A 21,532-nucleotide genomic window follows, 5' to 3' on the forward strand; every position below is an offset into this window, starting at 1 on the left:
GGCATTGTTGTCATAATCACTATCATCTTCCTGACTCTGTGCATCTGCCAAAATCATGAGTCAACACGTCGTCTATGGGCAACTATGTGAGGTTAGGAACATCAAGTTACTCGCTTTCACTGCACAAAAAGAACAAAATGATAAGCTACTCAACTAGATAAATAATTTACATATAGCTATATCACTTTACTTACAAGTCGTACTGTGTTGACGTTCCATGATGGACATTTTCTTGTTGGTGATGACTCCCAGATGGACCACCGTGGTCCAACACGCCAGAGCTACGCATATTCCAATTAGGAATGGGGTCATAACTTGTAAAATTCATATCCGGACGGTACCCCATATGACAAATATATGTGTTAATACAAATCCAATTCAAAAGACTTAAAATAAACATCGCTAAAGCGTAGAAAAATTGAAGTTTACCAGTTGTCTTGTGGAGTATATAAAGTCGAAAAATTATTTTGTGGTTGCTCATTCGCCGGTGGTGACAAGTTTAAATCAAGGCAAGCTCTTTTATCAGGAATCTGTCCGGCAAAAACTGCTCCAGAATAACCACCCGATGACTGGGGGTTATCCCTACTATGCATGCCCTCATTATTGGGAACGTCTTCAACCTTGACGTACATTTCCAACAATTTTATTACAATAAATTCCCTGTATTCATCCGGAATCCGCAAAAAATCTCTAAGAGTCTCATCATCTTCGATGTTAAACTCAGAATAATAAGCAAACTCCCGTGGAGTCACAAAATACGGAAATCTACCGGTTACTTTAAGGTTCACCGAACGTTTCCTCACACTCATTTTTTTACATAACAACGATACCAATTTATCGTATTCCATTGTAAGCGGCAATTTAACATGACACTGTGGAGGTGAACTATACCTCACACAGTTATTCTCCATTACAACCTCACCCTCCAATATAATGAAACCCTTATTTTTGGCTCTTCAAATATTATAAAAAAAATGCTTGATAACAAGAAGAGAAGTATGAATGAAAGTTTGAAGGAAAGTTTTGAATGGATTTTCATAAAATCCTAACGCCTTTAAATAAAGCAAGTCCTAACTTGGGGTGCAGATTTTTTTTTATGTAAAACGCAGTATAATACCACACTTTATGTATTTGAATTATTGTTATGTCAGTTATCCACGTAACACTTATTGGTGGGCCCAAAAATTTAATGTAAAATGCAGTATAATACGAATATTGTCAGTTATCCTAAGAATATGGAATATTGGTGGGCCCAAATTGAAGTAAAACACAGTATAATACTGTGTTTTAGTTATAAATGTAACTTTTTTAAAACTGTATAATGGTATTTTGAGTCCAAAATACCATTATTTAAGTTTCGGACTCGGGTTGAGGAGAGGAGCATAAAAAATTATTTCCCTAAAAATATTTTATACTATCTAACCAAACACTTTATTTTCCTAAAAAAGTTTCACTCATCAACCAAATAAGAAAAAAAAAAGTGACAAAATTACCCATTTTTTAAGAAAATATTTTCTGAGAAAATATTTTCCATGAGAAATATTTTCATTCGTACCAAAGACACTCTTAGAAATGAAAGAATTTGTTTGTGATTGTTTTGCCATTTACGGAATTAGACCATCTCCAACCCTCCCCCATTTTTCTATATGGGGGCAACTTTTGCTATAATGAAACTCCAACCCTCTTCCATTTTTGCCTCCAAAATGGGGGATGGATAGTGTTCTTCCAAATATGGGAGACACTATTCATCTTCCCTATTACTATTCATGCATATTTTATTATTATTTAACTCTTTTAATTTATCTCTTTATATATACCTAATTATGTTTACGTAATATCTTTATAATATTAATTTTACATCTTAACTTTGGCGTGTAATTTAGATAAATTAATTTTCATGCATTTATTATTTTTATGTAAAATTGTAAGTTAATTTTATTATAAGTTATAATTGTACAAAGAATATATAATCATCTCAAAAAATGAATGGCGCAAATATAAAATATTAGATGTTGCTAAAATTAAAAGGTGCGAATATAAAATATTATATGCTGCTAAAATTGAGAAGTGAAAATTGAAAATACATTAAAATTGAAAATACATGAAAATTGAAAATATATTAAATTAAAATAAAAATTAAAACTACGGTAAATAACACAATAACTTAGCAGGGAGGTATATCATTTTCAAATACACCAAAATCATTATAGCATTGAGTGAAAGTTGCTCATTTTGTACTTCGTAATACATTAATAGATAATTTATGGGAGCATACTAAGGGTGGAAGTTGAATATTTATGTAATATTTAATACGAATTTTACCATTATATGTAATACGTATTGAATTCTTGTATCTTAATGATTTCACTTTTATTTGAATTATCCTTTAATATATATAAAATATATAATATTTGCTTACAAATTTGTATGTGTAAGACACTAAGACGTATTGAAGGAAAAAAATTGGCCGAATTAGATTGATTAGGGATATGGTGTCCTTAGTTTCTGGAATAGATATTTCAATGCCACTCACATGTAAGTTAAACTAATTAGGTTAATTGAATTAATGAATCATTCAAATTTCTCTTCTTTCCTTTTTCCTTATTTTACGTAAATATAAAAATTCTTGTCTCAACCTAATTAGGCATAGTCAAACAAATCTCTGACAGCGTGTAAACTAATACTAGTATACAAATCATTCAGATTTGAGGGGTTTATAGTTTCCAATTGCATGTGAAATTAGTCAATTCTTTTCCTTTTTTAATCAAAATCGGAACATGACGGTCGTACGTAGCACACGTGGAAAGATCTCATCCATTGACGAAAATTTTCAGATTTGCCGCGCTGAGGTCATTTTATGCCCCAGGTTCGAAATTTGTCCTTTGTCCGAAACCCAAGGCTCGGAGAACCCCAACCTACACCAGTTTCCAAACCAAAATCCTATCTGTCTGTCAAGTCGACAAACAAAAGGCTCGGAATCTCCGAACCTAAAGTTCAAAATCCGAACCTCCACATCCCCCTTCCTCTCTCTCTTCTCTGCTTAGACATGTAGCTAAGTCTCAGCTTCCCTTATTCACTGCTGCATTAAACTCTTCCCCACCCACCCCCTCAAAATCACCCCACGCTTTGGCGAATCTGTCTACCTCCCATTCTTCCTCCACCGTCCGATCATTTGACCCCAGATCAATCGCTCGCCGGTAAATTGAAGTGTTTTTACCTATATATATATTTCTTATTTGTTTTTTTCGTTATTAGCTTCATTAGTTTTTTGTCTTTTTAATTCTCTGTAACTAGATTTGAACGTGTTTGTAGTGATTTTTAATTAGAGTATGAGTTTATCCTTTCTTCTTTTTTGCTACTCCTTTTCCTCTCTGTAAACTCAGGTGTGTTCATGCATGTGTGTGTAAAGAAGGATTCTTTTTGAGATGTGTAAGAAACGTGTCTCTTGATTTTTCTGTAGAGAAGTGTAAGAGTCGTGTGGATTTAAGCAAATTGAACCCTCCATTTGACTGTCCACTTGCTCCTCTCTCTCTCTCTCTCTCTCTCAAAACAATGATCTGTCCTTTTCTCTCTCTCTATCTCCATTTTGAGGTTGATTCATGAAATATTATAAACCATAAAAAATGATTTTTTGAAATTTTAAAACGTGATAATCTTACATGTATAATTATCAGTATTCTGTTTCCATTATTGTTATTGGAATATCAATTAATTGAAAATTCTAAAATGGGTCAGCGACTTAAATGCATACCCTACATGTTCACATGCAAAGGGTGATAGGTTGTTAGCTTTAATTGCTAAGTTCATAGAAAGAAGCAACTCAATTTATCTTTTTTCCTTTTTTTTTTGGGTGGTTTTATACACTTCACAGGCGAAGCATCGGATGTCGTAGTTGAAAGCAAAGTTCACTCTGGATTTGTAGTTGATTCTCAGTAGTGTTACGGTGATGTCCGTGGAAGAAAGGCCGTCATCTTCATCTTCAACGTCGTCAACGACGTCGTCGTGTATGGTGGTGGATCCGTTGTTGAAGGATCTGAGTGAGAAGAAACAGAATTTCCGGCGAAATGTGGTGTCGCTTGCGGCGGAGCTCAAGGAGGTTCGCAACCGTCTCGCTTCTCAAGAACAGTCTTTTGTTCGTGAAACCCTAACAAGACAGGTCAAATTGATTTAGTATGATTTATTGTTGTGTGAAATGATTTTTTTACTTTTTTTTTTTTGTCTTTTTTCCTTTATATGTGAAGTGGAGTTTTAAGTGTGGGTCAGGCGATTCTTGGACTTTGTCTGATTATTGTGTGTTTTTTGTTTTATCAGGTAGCAGAGAGTAAAGCTAAAAAAATGGAAGAAGAGATAAGTAAATTGCAAAAGAATTTGGAGCAGAAAGACGGGCAGCTTCAAATTTCTTCTTTAAACACCGAGAAGGTAATAATCATGAGTGTCACTCGACTTGAAAAATTATGCATCTTTTAGTGCAACTATTTCTTGCATATTTGGTTTGATGGTTTTGAATTTTAGATAAATTTAGTGGTTTTGGATCTGGGTGGAGTTGGGCTCCAAGATCTTGCGTGGGAGGCACCTGGGTTAATTTGGAAATACTGAAAAAACAGATACTTGAAAGGAATATGATGATGGATATCTTTTGAAGCTACTTTTTGGTTGTTTTTGTTTGTCCTTTTGGGAAATTGAGGAATAGTATTGAGTAATTAATCTAATATTATTGTCTCTAGTAGTTCTTTATGAACCGAGTGGTCCAAGTACTTTGTCTGGTCTTGGATGGTTCAAAAAATTTGTTTCTTTTAGCTGAGTTAGTGAGATAAAGAGGAATCTTGGACGACTTACCATTTAACAAATCAAACCACTTTTTGGCTACACATGTTAGTGGCTTTTAGATGGCCAGCACTGGGTTGTAAACATCACTTTCTTCCCCTTTGTTCGGCATTGAAAATTAAATGGACATCTTTTGGTTCGTTGAGTCCACTTGGGCTCCCAATCTCTGGTCATCATTACTGCATATAATTTTGAGGATTAACATGATGCCATATGATTGAGAATTTTTTTAAATCATTAAGCTAACAAAGGAAGCTCTAACCCATGCTCGCCTTTTGTGTTACCAGCTTCTTGGAAATGATATTTATTATGAGAGTCGAGTTCTCTTGGTATTATGTATCTTGATTCCTTTAGATGTTGAGGCATATATCATTGCTTGAACTCTGAATAAGCTGGTAATTGAGAAACTTGAATCCTCAGATGTTAGAAAAGCGATTAGTTGAATTTAACATAGTTATTGTACTGGCTGAATCAAATAAAGAGTGCTCAAATGAGAATCTTAAATAGCACTTTTAGTATATTGAGTTCATTTCTTTTTCTCCCCCACAGCTTTTTTACCTGATGTATTTAGGGGTAACTTATGTGCACAACTTTATGTAGCATTCTCAATTATGTGTGATATAAAGTTAAAATGTATGTATGACTACGTCAACCTGATAGATATTTGTGGTTGGTTCAAACTTTTCACACCATATTGGTGTGTTACTGATGAAATGATTTGAATTGAAAAAAAAGATGATGTGTGATAAAGGTAAACATATGATGATACATCCCCATTAAGTGTATTAAACTAAAATTAAAGGAAATTAGCATGACTAACACATAATAATATTTCTTTAAACTCCTAAAAGTTTTGACTTTTCAAGTGTCATACTTCAAATGTAAAGAGTTATATATAGTATCCTTAATTGATGAAATTCCTATTAAACCCTTCACTTACTATTTTGGTACATTTAAGATTGAATGAAAAATCAAATTCTGTGGATTGCATAAGTAGAATCTTCTGTAATGAATATGTTCTCATCCGGTTAATTTAAGATACTAGCTAATTTGTTCACTTGCTTTTGACTTTTCCATTATTGTTACAATAAGAGTGGGTTATTTCTGAAATGTAGAGAGATGCAGTTCTTTTGTCCTCAATGCAAAGAAAGTAATTACTGCACAGATGGAATAATATGCATAAATTATCAATTGAAGCAGTTGAATGGAATCATTAAATGGTCTGTTTGCTTTTTGGCCTGATTGGGTTTGGCTTCTTACTCTTCTTTCATAATTTCTATTATCTTTTATTTGGGGTGGTTGAAGTTGTAGTTATTGGAGGCTAGCTTGTTTTTTTTTCTTCATTTCAATTTTCTAGAGCATAAATTCTCTTGTTTCTGCTTAGCTTGAGTTCAAGCTGATACTGTTTACCCAGTTCTCACGATCTAGCTTCCTCCAATATTTGCTACCCAATTCTATTTTTAGTTTATATTTTGTTACAGTTTGAGGAAGATCCTGTCAGGAAAGACACTGGTAGATAGAACCTTTTAAACCTCAAAACTCAAATATGCACTGATTATCATGAGCCAGTTATTTTGGCATTTAAACATGACTACGTTGTGCTCATTCAGTTAGGTTTATGTATTATTGACACTTGTAACAGTAATAAAACCACTTAAGAATAACATAATGCAGTAGTCTTTTTCCTTGGACATATTTGTAAGCAGTTTCCCACTATGTGGGGTGGGATTATACTGGGTATGTTTTTGTTGTTGTTGTATTTGTAAGCAGTTAATAATATAAGTTCTGAATGCGATCCAGTATCTCAAGCAGTTGGATGATCTTAGATCACAGCTTTCTGCTACTCAAGCAACTGCAGATGCAAGTGCTGCATCAGCTCAATCTGCACAGCTTCAGTGTTTGGCACTTTTGAAAGAGTTGGATGAGAAAAACAGTTCATTGAAGGAACATGAAGTTCGTGTAAATAAACTTGGTGAGCAATTAGATCTTTTGCAGAAGGATCTCCAAGCAAGGGAATCATCCCAAATGCAATTGAAAGATGAAGTCCTGAGAATTGAGCATGATATCATGCAAGCATTAGCGAAATCTGGAGCAAACAAAGATTGTGAATTGAGGAAGATTTTAGATGAGGTCTCACCAAAGAATATTGAGAAGATGAACAAGCTGTTGACGAGTAAAGATGAAGAAATTGCCAAACTCAGGGATGAAATCAGGATCATGTCTGCCCATTGGAAGCTAAAAACCAAGGAGTTAGAGTCTCAGGTTTGATACATGTTTTCCAGGTTCTCTAAATTCCACGACACTGAGTTATTCTTTCTCATGAATCTCTACCTCTTTTCTGGACAGTTAGAAAAGCATCGTAGAGCTGATCAAGAGTTGAAAAAGAGGATTATGAAGTTGGAATTCTGTCTCCAAGAGGCGCGGACTCAAACTCGCAAACTCCAAAGGGTAATTCTACTCTTTACTGCTACATTGATGAAATTATATCTGATATCGGAAACCTATTTGTTTAGTTCTAGAATTCTGAATTTAATTTGTTAAGTTTCCCACCAATTTATAAGATCTTAGCACATTGAAAACTACTGAAAGCGTCATACATGTGATATAAATACAGATGGGAGAACGCCGTGACAAAGCTATTAAGGAACTCAGAGACCAATTAGCAACTAAGCAAGTCGGAACTTCCAGCAATGATAAACAGAACTTCTGGGAATCCTCAGGGTTCAAGATTGTTGTGTCAATGTCTATGTTGGTATTAGTCCTCTTTTCGAAGCGGTGATAATAATATATGTATTTAACGTTGTATAAAGGAGATATGTAGCTAGCTTGTAGTCAACATGGGGAGAGATTAGGGAGTGCTGTAGATTTGTACCTCACGCTCTCACAGCTGAACCCATCATTTTGATCCTCAATTATTAGATCAACGCAGTACTTTAGATTATACTATAATCATATTCTCAGAGTGCATAATTGCATGCCAAATATCACGACACTAATTATTTTAGCTAGCCCCAATCAGCAGAGACCCGTCACATTATTTTCTTGTCTCCTATTAATGTCTGTACTTGGTATTTTTCTGGTGAGAAGTCCTAGTCTCTTATGTTTATTTCGAGAATTAGTCAAAAAATTGAATCAGCCTCCAATGAATTGTAATGTTGGAAGATGCTTTCTTGGTGACTTTAATTTATTAAATTATACTACAAGTACCTAATAGTAGAAGACAAAACATATTCTACTCTTTAATGAGTTTAGTTTTTATATAATCACTTGAAAGATGATTATCGGTAAATTATCCATAACAAGTGGAATTAGTTAATTCAAAGTTAAAATTTATAAGCTGATGTAGAAAACTTTGTACACTATCAATATAATAAATTGAGATTTAAAAATCCTCTTTAATCTTGGAGGTTTACACGGCGATAATGTAGCACGTAATTTGCGTTAGTGCATGCGGTTATTGATTAATCAACTTAAAGTGGCCATCAATACACCGCACCGAAAGAGAAAATCGGCTATTAGTTTATTCTCCCTCTTAACTATTAGGGCATCGCCAGCTTGCTGTTCTTTTAGAAATCCTGCATACTGCTTTACACTTTTGTCCCTGTTAGGCTGTACCCATGAATGAAGGTATAAGAATGAATGAAAGCAGCGAATAATGCCTAAGCTTTCAGGGCATAGTTTCCATATACCAAATAATGGCGAGGTGCACGCAAACTGCAAAGACATCACTGTTATTTAAACAAAAGAGCAAACATATAATTAACTTTTGTTCCCTAATATATCGTATTGTATTGTTATCCCAAAATAATATTTATTTTGATTGTTTTTTTAAAAATTAATTGTATCGTATTGTCCCGGAACAATCAAAAGTCCCATTTTATGAAACAACCGATTTGATATGGTGGAATCGTTTTCTATTTTCTTTTCCAATTATGCTCTTACTTATTACTCATAATTTTATTTTATCATTATTTTTTTGCCCCATTCTTTTTATCCAAATCTCTATCCGATTCTTTGTCTCTTTCCATCATTTTAATTTTTTTTATTGCTAATATTAGTTAACCTTTTTTTTTCCAGGTTTTTGCTCTTGTTTCCAAGCTACTAATTAATGATAAATTAGTAGAACGAGGTATTCTTAAATTATTTTTATGTATAATTTTTGATAAATTTTATTTAAGACTTTTGGCGGTATTTAGTGAACTTATCAGCTACAGTACAGTACGATATAGTCAAACAATGCAATCTATTCAAACGTTGTATACATAAAAATGTATCCATAAAATGATACAATACAATACATTATAAAACGATGGGTAACAATGATCCAAACATAGTGTTAGTTGAAGCCATGTTTATTTTTATGGACGTTACAATAGTTAATCTAAAAATAAGATTTTCTGGATGAAAAGATAAAACTTTGCCTAAACAAATGTAAAAAGTAGTAAACTAATACAATGATTGATCATATGAGATCCAGGACTAGTAACCTACTTCCTAAACAATAATACAATATAACAGTGGAACATCTGACCTATTAAACTTATATATTGATGGATGTAGATAATGGCCTCTAAAACCAATATATGAATTTTACATCTAAGTAGGTGGTATGCAGGATAATTAACTATACTAAAGCAGTGTATAGGTATGTAATGTCTAAACCTTGATAGTACTCCTAACTGCTTCCATTTACTCCTCAAGAACTGTACATAGCTAGAAACTGAAAATCCAGCTTCTTACTTGGTAACTGAACTTCTTAATTTCCTCAAATCTCCAAGATAAGCTTGCTAGTCACAATGGAGGTGACAAGAAAGATGCAGCCAACTAAGGGTTGCATGCCATTTGACATGGACAATGAGGTGGTTGCAGTGGGAGGGATACTGTCACTAATGCCCGGCATCGTTCCAAATCCAGAGTCGCCTCCATTCGGTACTGTTGGTGCTACAGAGCTGCAAAATTACACCGGACAAAGTTAATGAAAAGCATATAGATTACTCCCTCTATTCCATGTTATATGACACTTTCCATTTTAGTTTGTTCCCGCAAGAATGATACTTTTTTTTATTTGAAAATCGTTTAATTTTAAACTTCTCATTTTACATGCTCTTATACCCATATAAATGTCATGGGATGTTTAAGCACACAAGTTCTACAAGTACTTTTGTATGTGCCAAGTCTTTTAACCTTTCTTAAACTCCATTCCTAGTCAAAACCACGATATAAACTACAACGAAGAGAGTATTCTGTAGACTTATGGAGCAAATGAAAGTTCCCCTTACCCTGGTACTGCACCACCTGTTGACGAGGCTGTTGTCGGCGCTGGAGTTCCAGGCGTTGGTGTCGCAGACGATGATGTAGAAGACCCCGATGTAGGAAAAACACAAGAACCAGTGCCTATATTTCAGTATGTTAATGATCAGAAAAAATAAGAAGATGCTGATTTATAACAGTAAGGCAGGATATATAATAAAGAATCCTTGTTTGCTTACTTGGGTTTGAGTTGGTTATCATGGCAGCACCCCCAAAATCACAGCTTGTTTGCCCTGGATTCTTTTGAAAATAGCTATTGAAAGCATATGATGCATGGTTTTGCAGACTATTGGGATTATAACAACTTCCACCCTGCTGAATGGCTGAGCAATCTGCTCCCTTTCCACAAGCATAATCAAGCGCTGACTGAAGTGAAGTTTCCATCGCTCCATTCTTCGCGACACACCAGCTCTGCCCTGAGGTAGCAGGAGAGCTTGTGGTTGCAGGTGGCGTTACCGGGGTGGTGACTGGAACACCACCTACTGGGGTTAGATTCGCCGTTACAGGATTACTTACAGGTGCATTTGTGCTAGGAGTGGTAACTGGATTAGTTATTGGTACCGATGGATTGGGGTTCGTGTCAGTCGGCGGGGTAGTAGAAGGAACTGCTGGAGGTGTAGACCCAAGATTTGGAATTCCAGCATTAGGATTTGTGGATGGGACAGTAACAACTGCTGGAGCTGAATTATCAGGAGGCATATTAACTGGAGTGGTGACAGGATTTACTACAGGAGTTGTAGGAAATCCAGTTGTTGTTGGATCGATCGAGTCATGTTTAAATGCTCTAATGGGTAACAATTCGAGCAGTCCTTTCGCGAAAATATGGAATTTTTGTTCCTTTTCCCTTTCAAGTCCTTTGTGCTCGAAATTTTTAGCTGGCGATAATCCTGCAAAGAACATTTACAAGATCTTTAACTTGCTGCAACTTGTTTGCCATAATTTAACATGAGTTCAACTAATGTTTTGTAGCTCTTATAACATGAGATCTCAACCAATGCAGCCATATTCTAACTGGCCATGGTAAATCTAACATGCTTTATTTTACTATAAACATCTTTTTCTGGTGAAAATTGGTGATAAATCAAAGAGAATGACACTGACTTTCTCTAATAAGATAACTGTCTTGTCACTTTCAATGTTGGTCAAATTCTTGTCTAGGCTTTGTTCCAAGTACCTGATTCCACTCCCCCCCCCCCCCCCCCCCACAATAAATTAGAAAAGAAGATGAAAAAAACAAAAATATTGCAAATAGGTCCAAAATAAGTATGTAAGACAGCTTGAACCATCAACCCCTCAGAGCAAACTTGTCTAACTACAGAAATCAAATATATCAGCAAGTGGTGAAACTTACATCAATTGTTATAACATCAACCCACAATAGTCTTGATCACAGAAAAAGGAAAAGGAAAACTGACCAATAGTCTTAACATAAAGCAAGGAATACAAAAAATGGTGAATATTCATTGCAGAATCTTAAACATAGACAGAAAACACAGTAGTCATAGAATAGAAGAATCATCAGCAAAAACAAGAAACTTGGAATATTCAAATCAAGAAAGTACACTAACCAGAAATGCAGGCAAGAAGAATAGACAAGAAGAATAAGAAGATGAATTTGGAAGCTCCTTTAGTCATTATAATGGTGGACATTTTCTTGAATGTATGTGACTTGAGCAAGAGATCCCAATGGAACTATAATAGGAATTATATAATGTTGGTCTTTAGAAAAACATGACAAAAGTTGTACTATATATTTAGCAAAGGGGAGAAAGGGAAAAAAAGGTATGAGTAGATGATAAACAATGGTGGGGTAGAGAAGCAGAGAAAGTAAAAGAGAAACGAATATGTAACTTTCTAGATGTATAATATATATAGGAAAAAAAGGTGATTACTTTGTGATGAAGAAAATATTGAAAATTGTTTTTGCTTCTCTGTTGTGGAAAAGCATAAATTATTTTTGTTATTTCATTGATTCTTTTAGCAGAAATTTCTGAAAGATTGAGTTCAACAACAACAACAACCTAGTATAATCTCATACGTGGGGTCTGGGGAGGGTAATATGTACGCAGACCTTACCCCTACCCCGAAGGATAGAGAGGCTGTTTCCAGGAGACCCTCGGCTCAAAAAACAACAGAAGCCGATATATTAGTACCATAAAAATGCATAATAAAATAACAGCGATACAATAGATATGAAATACAGAATACGAAATACGAAAAAGATGGCTGGTATAGTAAAACTAGCAGGTAAAGCCCTGCATCAATAGACGACCAATAACCTTCTTAGTCTAACTCCTAACTGGCTAGTCTCACTCTATTGTGCTGTAGAAATATTCACAACTCTCCCCTAACCTACAATCTTAATACTCGACCTCCATAATTCCCTGTCTAGGGCCATGTCCTCATTAATCCTAAGTCGCGCCATGTCCTGTCTGATCACCTCTCCCCAATACTTCTTAGGTCGTCCTCTACCTCTCCGCGTGCCCACTACAGCCAGTCGCTCACACCCCCTCACCGGTGCATCAGTGCTCCTCCTCTGAATGTGCCCGAACCATCTAAGTCTTGCTTCCCGCATCTTGTCCTCTATGGGGGCCACGCCCGCCTTCTCTCGAATATCTTCATTCTTAATCTTATCCATTCTTGTATGCCCGCACATCCACCTCAACATCCTCATCTCTGCTACTTTCATCTTCTGGATGTGTGAGTTCTTTACCGGCCAACATTCAGTTCCATATAACATGGCAGGCCTAACCACTGCTCTATAAAACTTACCTTTTAGTAACGGTGACACTTTCTTGTCACACAAGACTCCCGACGCTAACCTCCACTTCATCCACCCCACCCCTATACGGTGTGTGACATCCTCGTCAATCTCCCCGATCCCCTGAATAACCGATCCAAGGTACTTGAAACTACCCCTCTTGGGAATGACTTGAGAGTCAAGCCTCACTTCAACTCACGCTTCCGTCGGCTCAACTCCAAATTTGCACTCGAGGTATTCCGTCTTCGTCCTGCTCAACTTGAAACTTTTAGACTCAAGAGCATGTCTCCAAATCTCTAGCCTCTCGTTGACGCCGCCTCGTGTCTCGTCAATTAGAATAATGTCATCAGCAAATAGCATGCACCATGGCCCCTCCCCTTGAATATGATGAGTCAGTGCATCCATCACCAGGGCAAATAGAAATGGGCTGAGCGCAGACCCTTGGTGTAACCCCGTAATAACTGGAAAATGTTCAGAGTCGTCTCCTACTGTCCTAACCCGAATCTTAGCTCCATCATACATGTCTTTAATTCTGAAAGATTGAGTTCATAGTACTAAAATGTAACACTTGGCAAAATTGCAGACAATACTACATGCATATAGAAAGTAAAGAGTGGAAACCTTATCTTTGAAAGGGGCAAAGGATCATGCTGCCTGATTTAGTGATCAATAAAGTGAACATAAATCACGAGAAACTAAGATTTCAATTTTAATGGAGATTATATTCACTAGATAATTTCATTTTAAGCTTTTATAAGTAGAGTTATATGGTACATGCGTTGATAATATACGTAATTGTGTAACCATCTAATTTAAATGTTTAAGCCGTTAAAGAGAGCACACTTCTATTTATAAATTATATCTTCAACACGCCCCTTACGTGAGTTGATTCTTTTTGATGACCAAACACGTAAAATTATTTTGATATTGGGTGGCGATGAGACTCGAATCCAGGACCTTTGCCTACTTTGATATCATATAAAGTGATAGACTATCTCACCTAAAAGCTTAAACGGTTAAAAAGAGTATATTTTTATTTGCTTAATTATGTTTTCAACAGTGATAGAATAATCAAGATATGCATAAATTGATCTGAATATAATAGTATTATTTATTATGTATAGAAGGGAACATTGATAGTGGTCGGTGGAGCCATGTTTTAGCGTATACAGAAAAGGATGGGAGTGGCAACCTGAGACCAGGATATACCATAATATTCTATTTTGAAGTAATTCACACTACTTCTACCCCTGATTCACTGCACCTTTTGTTTTCTTCACGATAATTAAGGTAAAATCCGAATTCTATATACCTTAATAAAAAGAGATCTAATGTACGTTCAAAATTTTTATATCTTAAAATAGCTTATACAGTAATTAATTAATGCTAATTTAGAATAAACTAACTGTTGGGAAAGGTGACAAAGTGTTGGGACATACTCACATACATACAGAAAAATCGAAGAAGGTGACAAAGGAAATGGAATTTAAGGAGTAGATAAAATGAAAAGGAACCTTTTAGACAAATAGCTGGCGGTGTTTATTTTTTCTATCCAATATATACTGATTATACAAGATTATACATATTTGTCGGATAAATTATACTGATATTATACATCTGCCGGATAAATTTGACCTGAGGAAGATTTTTAACTACAAAAAGTGACAAAATACATATAACATATTAAGAAGTGTAAAGAAAAAGCTTCTCTCTGAAAAAAAAAAAAAAAAGATAATGTAACATATTTTTGGACAATTATTTGGCTGAGTGATAAAATCAAGAACCAAGGTAGATAAATTATCAATTTTGTCATTTTGGAACTCAATTGCTATATCAGCCTATTGTCATAGTTTAATTTATACACGTGCTTGATATATATATATATATTATTACATAGTATTTGATTATTCGACGCTGAGAAACGTCCGTATCTTTGAATTTGAGGATGCAGAATGAATTCAAGTTTTCTAGCTATTTTCTTCTCTATTTCTATTTAATAGGATCCTTGAGAGAAAAAATTTGGTTTACCTTTTGTTGAAATTCGAATATACATACAAAGCCAATGCAGCGAAAATTATACAATGAACGTATTTTCAGCCATAGTTGTTCAAGTGTTGTTGAATCGCCTTGTAAAACTTTGACAGAAAACCTAGGGAGTCTTCGAGTCTGTGCTTATCGTAGAATGCCGGACTAATGGAGTCACATACGTATTTATAGGTAGGCTAGGGACTCTTAGGCAAATACTTTAGCCCTAGGGACTTCTCCATAAATTATAATTACCCTAGAGACTCCTAATATATGGTAATTTCTTTCCATCAAAGAAACTACCATATATGCATAACTACAAAGTATTATCTGATATATTATTTCCTTTGGGAGACAAGGTAAATAATTTATTACCTTATATGTGGGCCACACTAGAAGTCTCTAGAAGAGACGGTTATTTCTAACATTCTTCCACTTGGCCCACATACTAAAATCACATAATCCTTTATGAGAGATAAACATATAATATGGTCATAAACTTTATCACTCAACTAAAAGTTATGCAACAACCACTTTAACTAGAATATATTATTATACGAATTATGGCGGTCATGTTTTTAACAAACACTTCCTTCCATGTATTACAATGAACAATATATTCTAACAAAGCGTCTAACAACTTTACGAATGACCTAATATAAGTCATTCAGAGTTCAACTTTATTGATCCAATGATCATAAATAATACATGAAAAACCCAAAATGTGCACTATCATGTATGTCAAAATAAACATAATGTCTAGACAAACTGTTAGAGAGCAAAGCAAGACTAAATTGAGCTACTAAGCCCCATATGGGTTACATGATCCTTGAAAATATTAGCCGGCAGGCCTTTAGTCATAGGATCAGCAATCATCAAAGCAGTACTAACATGCTCAAAATTCACATCTTGCTTCTTCACATAGTCTCTAACCATCAAGTACTTTATGTCGATGTGCTTGCTTCGGCTGCCACTTCTATTATTCTTAGAAAAGAAAACTGCAGCTGAATTGTCACAAAAAATTCTCAATGGCCTTGAAATGGAATCGACAATTCTAAGGCCGGAAATAAAGTTTTTCAACCATAACGCCTGTGATGTAGCTTCATAGCATGCTATAAATTCAGCTTCCATTGTGGATGTTGCAACAATGGTCTGCTTGACACTTCTCCAAGACACAACACCTCCATCAAGAAGGAAAATGTATCCTGAAGTAGATTTACCAGTGCCTTTGCATCCACCCAAATCAGAGTCTGAATATCCAATCATCTCCAATGGGTCAGAGCATTTGTATGTGAGCTTAAAATCCTTGGTTCCTTGCAAATATCTCAAGACCCTTTAACCAGCTTTCCAATGGTCAAGACCAGGGTTACTTTGATATCTGCCAAGCATTCCTACCGCAAAAGCAATATCAGGTATAGTACAGCCCTGTGCATACATAAGGCTCCCAACAAGCGAAGCATAGGGAATGTCTTTCATTTGCCCCTTTTCCAATGTATTTTGTGGACATTGATTCAATGAGAATTTGTCACCTTTAATTATGGGTGACATAAGAGGCTTCACAAGCCTCTTATGCCAATGACATAAGAGGCTTCACCCATATCCTTCATCTCAAAATTATGGATAAGGAACTGTTTAGTCTCGTGCAACAATCCCAAATCACTACTTGCAAGCAAAATATCATCCACATATAAGACTAGAAAAATATATTTGCTCCCACTTATCTTAAAGTATATACACTGATCCATAATGTTCTCCGTAAATCCAAATGAAGAAACAACATTACGAAAAGAAACAAAGTGATCTATAGTGACGTGGAGCTACTCGAGAAATTCCTGGAAAAGAAGATAGGGACGTGCTCATGAAAATAATATTAACCTCTATTATCTATGGTCTAATCAGGATAGGGTTTTTTTTTTTTTTTTTTTTTTTAAACAAAGTGATCTTTTCTGAAAGCAGAAACAGCGGCAACCCAAAACAAAGGAAAAATTCTCCTAAAACAAATAGATATTGCAAATAAATGGAATTGGATGCTATGTCAATTTTTATAACTCGGCTAGATGCGTACAAGTGATGTTGCATATTAAATAATACATCTCATATCAAATTTTGTTTTTGGGAATTTTGTTCTCATAACCAATGATTTAGCTATAATTGGAGGCATACAAATTCTGCTAAACCAACTTAGATTTAAACCAGTATTATTAAGATAAATCATCATAATTTATATTCTGGAATTGTGCTCTAATAACTTGAGCAAACAATCTTGCAAAAACCAAACTGCAAGTTGATAACAAATGCACATGTGACCATAGAATAGATGCATCTATTAAAATCATATAATAATAAACGGTTCACATGGCAGGTGACTTAACCCATATATTTATCACCTTTTATTTGTTCCAGAAATCAAGGGATTCAATCTCAACCTTTAACTGGTATATCATGAGAATAAGCATCGCAAGAGAATTCTTAAAGAAACTTTTATTACTTCAATATATGCCAATATAATTCTCAATTAATTTTTCGCATCATAATTGAACCGAGATGGTCAACTGGTCATGCCAATTAATATTTGTTTTAGTAAACCTCTAGTTTACTTGTGGTATATGATTCCAGCATCATGCTTATATTTTTGTGTAGTACAAATAGAAAGAAAATCGGGTAACCTTTCATATTTACCCGGTATGATTATAGAAATATGAAGATATTCAATCTTTCTTTCATTTATAGTCTCAATATGCCAACCACTTTGACTTATACATTTGAAACTCAAAAAGTTTCTTTTGAGACTTTACAATATCAATGTCATGAATAATTTTATTCATCCGGATAGTAACAAATTAGTTTTTCCGGAGCTCTTAACAACTTTTATACTACAAGATCTTGTATCATACCATTCATATGGTAAATGTCTCCTTCACGGAGAAACTTATATCATAATAAATTGTCATGGTCAGAATCATCATAAGCAAAATCATTTCTTGCTTTAATTTTGCCTTTAATAACTTTTTATAAGGCATGACAAAATAACTTTTGGCGTATCACATGTACGCGACCAATGACATATTCATGTAACCACATAATAATATTTATTCTCTTTATTTCACTCAAACCTCCCTTAGAGGTGAGTTGTGTGGTATTCATATAATCATGAATTGCATGTCTTTATTCATTACTTTTATCATATATTGTCACATTCAACTTTAGGAATGGGTTTGCATTCTCAATGCTTATCACAAGTCACATTCTCTTCAAGGAATGGATCATAATCAGCGACGTGCTTTATTATTTTCATATCAATTTGATGGTAAACATTGCCTTCACATTTTGAAGGACTATTTTGAGAACCCTTATTGTTCTTCTTTTATAATCATAGTGCTGATTATTATTATTTTGATATTTGGAACGGCCACGTTCATTGTTCAACCACTTGTCTTCATTGAAACTTATTATGCACTGCTATCACATTTACTTCAAGAATGGAGCAAATCAAGTGGGACAATTTTCATGCCTTTTCATGAAAAATATATTATTTTTCTTTAGTCATCATTATATCATCAATATGGTACATTGGGACTCAAACCCAATGTCTTACCAATATAAAGGCATGTTAGACCATAATAAATTGGGACTCAAACCCAACTCTTATCATTATAGAGCATCAGGACTTGATCCCGATGTCTTACCCTCAATCAATGGTATAATAGGCTAAACAATATTGAGATTCATTCTCAAGCCTTAATTTCAATCACATGCCAAGAAAGTTATACACAACTAATTTGCAACTTAGCAAATCAAATTTTCTTTCTTAAATAAGTGTACAAATCTCAAATCAACGTAAATCTTTATTAATTATTTGTAGCATCTATATGAAATACAACGGTTTGTAGTCAGAATATTTCTTCTAAATTCTATTAGAGTTTAAAACGATCATAAAATCATTGTCATAATATTTATTGAGTCTCTCTAAAAAATATTGTGGTTTTCAGGGTATACCCTACCTATTGGATTTGATTTAACGCCATGACTTTCCTTCACTCAATTCAACTAAGCAATTAGTGAATAAATTTATCAAAAGTACACTATATAGGTAACAACACATATATAATACTAATACATAATTATATTACCTGAAAAGTGACATTATAGGTAACAACTTACCAGTTGTAGCTTGTGCATCATTCATATAAAATACTTAAAAATGGTAAGTCAGTAGCAAGCATCAAGTAGGTCATGGATACTCAAAAATACCTCTTCTAATAGTCATACTAATTATTGTTTGCTTTCAAATGATACGACCATAAATTATGAAGTATACTTTCTCAATAGCTGGTTTGTTTTCCAAATTTCAAAGAAGTAATTAATCAACCTAGATAAAGATGTGAAATATTTCTTGTTTTATTCAAGATGATTTATGCTTTTAATCAGTATGTCCAATTTTTTATTCCTTTTTTTTTGTACTACATGCAAGTGTAAAAATCCAAAAGGAAAAAAAATATTCATCCAAGTAAAAGAAAATGTTAAAAGCGGCAGGACAGATTGAAGATAGTCAACACACAAATATGCATAAGACAATTTATATAAAATATCTTTGGTTACCATGACATGCATCATATCAACAATTAACTGCTACTATGATTTTCACATATAGAACTTCGAAAATTTTATTCCATTCATGTGATATAAAAGATGTAATATTAATATGTGCTTATGCAATACAGGTGTAGTACGAAGTTGTGTGCATATGAGATTTTAGAGGAATGACAAGTGTAAGATAATAATACCTTCTTACATTTCATTACTTACCATATGTAGTTTCTCATTACATTTAACCATGTGATGATATGTATAACTTCTAATTGTAATCTTTCTGGATGTAGGAAATTTTTTGTAGATATATATATAATTGGTTAGAGACTCGTGCTAATAACGTGTTATGAAATATAACTCAATGTAATAATATGGAACAAGGAAATAAAAGCAATTTAGTAAAACATGAACAAGAAATGGAGATAGAGAGAAGGAAGAGATTTTCTTCTTCAATTGTATGTATTTTCCTATCTATTACAAGGTCTTTATATAGGTATGAAAAGTGAAGAAAATATGTAATGGAATATGCCATTGAACATAGAAAATATGTCAATGAATATGTCATTAACTATTTGAGAGAAAGATCATGGAGAAAGAGTAGACAACCACCATATTTTGATTTTTATCATAAAAGTTATAAAAATATTACTATATTATAATCTTATTCGAAACGAGGTAGTCAATGTGTTGAGAATGAAGCCTCAATTGCTAAGTGACACTTCAAAATTTCTAGCAACTCAAAAGTTATAAAATAAGGCAGTGACTTAATTCAGAAGGTGCGAAACAAAAGTTAAATAATATGATAGTCCCCTTGAGATTAAACATATGAGTTGTGGCCCAAAAAGGTTCAATAAACAATTGATGGCAGTAAAGGAAAAGCCCATATAAAATATCTCAACATTTATCTTCTCTATGAAACTTTCATATATAATTGTTCAGAAATTACAAAGAATTATGTGGTTCCAGACAACTTAAAGCGATAATTAGAACTATGGAGTATTATTTTCACGCGACAAGTCTTCCCACTGTCATAGTTCCAGAGCTCTGTCATGAACATCTAGGCAACGATACTACGGGATTTAGTACAAACCAAAACCGACAACGACTAGGATTTGCAAAGTTAGTTTGTTTTTAGATTTTCAATTTCATCCCACTGTCATAAAAAATCTATGGAACTCACTAGTACGTTGTCCATACAATTTCAACTAGGACGAGACACCGAACAGTACAATTAAAGGATGGCTCTGATACCACATGTTGAAATTTGAATACACATACAGAGCCAACGCAGCGGAAATTATACAAGGAACGTATTTTCGGCCATAATTGTTCAACTGTTGTAGAATCGCCTTGTAAAACTTTGACAGAAAACCTAGGGAGTCTTCTAGCCTGTACCTATCGTAGAATGTCAGACTGATAGAGTCACATACCTATTTATAGGTAGGCTAGGGACTCTTAGGCAAATACTTTAGCCTTAGGGACTTCTCCATAAATTATAATTACCCTAGGGACTCCTAATATATGATAATTTCTTTCCATCAAAGTAACTACCATATATGTATAACTACAGAATATTATCTGAAATATTATTTTCTTTGGAAGACAAGGTAAATAAATTTATTACCTTATATGTGGGTCACACTAAAAATATCTTGAAGATACGGTTATTTCTAACACTTTATCTTGGTCATTGGACAAAAACAAGAACAAGGTAGGATTAATTCCACTCAAACTCTACAAAAAGGAGGTATGTACTAATAGTATCATGAGATGCCCTTGTCCAGATTCATGTTGATGACCACAAATTCCACCATTCTGCTCAGCAAAAGGAAAAGTTGAATCGCAGGTACAACCAATAAAAAAGTGATTATGGTGGGTATTGAAATGTCAAAAAAATTCGTTTAAACGGTCAAAGATAAATCAGATATAGGTTTGGTGCATCACAGGAATTGGAGCTGCTGACACTTTCTGTTTGCCTTTTTATCTGTTACTCCTTTTCTTGGCAAAAGGAAAGGGCAATGA

The 21,532-nt window shown here is 34.2% G+C and overlaps 3 protein-coding genes across 5 annotated transcripts; 1 reads left to right on the plus strand and 2 right to left on the minus strand.

Annotated features, from left to right (window-relative positions):
• Positions 1–3,040: 3,040 nt before the first annotated feature.
• On the plus strand, positions 3,041–7,770 carry LOC107787033 (nuclear envelope-associated protein 2). Of its 3 annotated transcripts, XM_016608548.2 has the most exons (6): positions 3,041–3,197; positions 3,872–4,156; positions 4,312–4,419; positions 6,625–7,086; positions 7,171–7,272; positions 7,439–7,770. In XM_016608548.2, exons 2-6 carry the CDS (start codon positions 3,947–3,949, stop codon positions 7,601–7,603), a joined length of 1,047 nt encoding a protein of 348 aa, XP_016464034.1. In that variant the 5' UTR covers positions 3,041–3,197; positions 3,872–3,946; the 3' UTR covers positions 7,604–7,770. The 3 variants fall into 3 exon arrangements, with proteins under 3 accessions (XP_016464034.1, XP_075073679.1, XP_075073678.1); XM_075217578.1 differs by lacking the exon at positions 3,041–3,197 and having other exon boundaries at positions 3,633–4,156; positions 6,637–7,086; XM_075217577.1 differs by lacking the exon at positions 3,041–3,197 and having other exon boundaries at positions 3,636–4,156.
• A 1,674-nt stretch (positions 7,771–9,444) lies between these two features.
• LOC107787032 (uncharacterized) lies at positions 9,445–11,924 on the minus strand. Its single transcript, XM_016608547.2, has 4 exons — positions 11,703–11,924; positions 10,314–11,021; positions 10,104–10,218; positions 9,445–9,773 (listed from the first exon to the last, which is right to left on the minus strand). The coding sequence occupies exons 1-4, from the start codon at positions 11,782–11,784 to the stop codon at positions 9,590–9,592; spliced, it is 1,089 nt and encodes a 362-aa protein (XP_016464033.2). The 5' UTR covers positions 11,785–11,924; the 3' UTR covers positions 9,445–9,589.
• Positions 11,925–15,709: 3,785 nt separating this feature from the next.
• On the minus strand, positions 15,710–16,396 carry LOC142162270 (secreted RxLR effector protein 161-like). The gene is made up of 2 exons (XM_075218602.1): positions 16,261–16,396; positions 15,710–16,170 (listed from the first exon to the last, which is right to left on the minus strand). The coding sequence occupies exons 1-2, from the start codon at positions 16,394–16,396 to the stop codon at positions 15,710–15,712; spliced, it is 597 nt and encodes a 198-aa protein (XP_075074703.1).
• Between the last annotated feature and the right edge of the window lie 5,136 nt (positions 16,397–21,532).

Source organism: Nicotiana tabacum, chromosome 7, assembly GCF_000715075.1.
Source record: "Nicotiana tabacum cultivar K326 chromosome 7, ASM71507v2, whole genome shotgun sequence".
NCBI classification, from domain to species: domain Eukaryota; kingdom Viridiplantae; phylum Streptophyta; class Magnoliopsida; order Solanales; family Solanaceae; genus Nicotiana; species Nicotiana tabacum.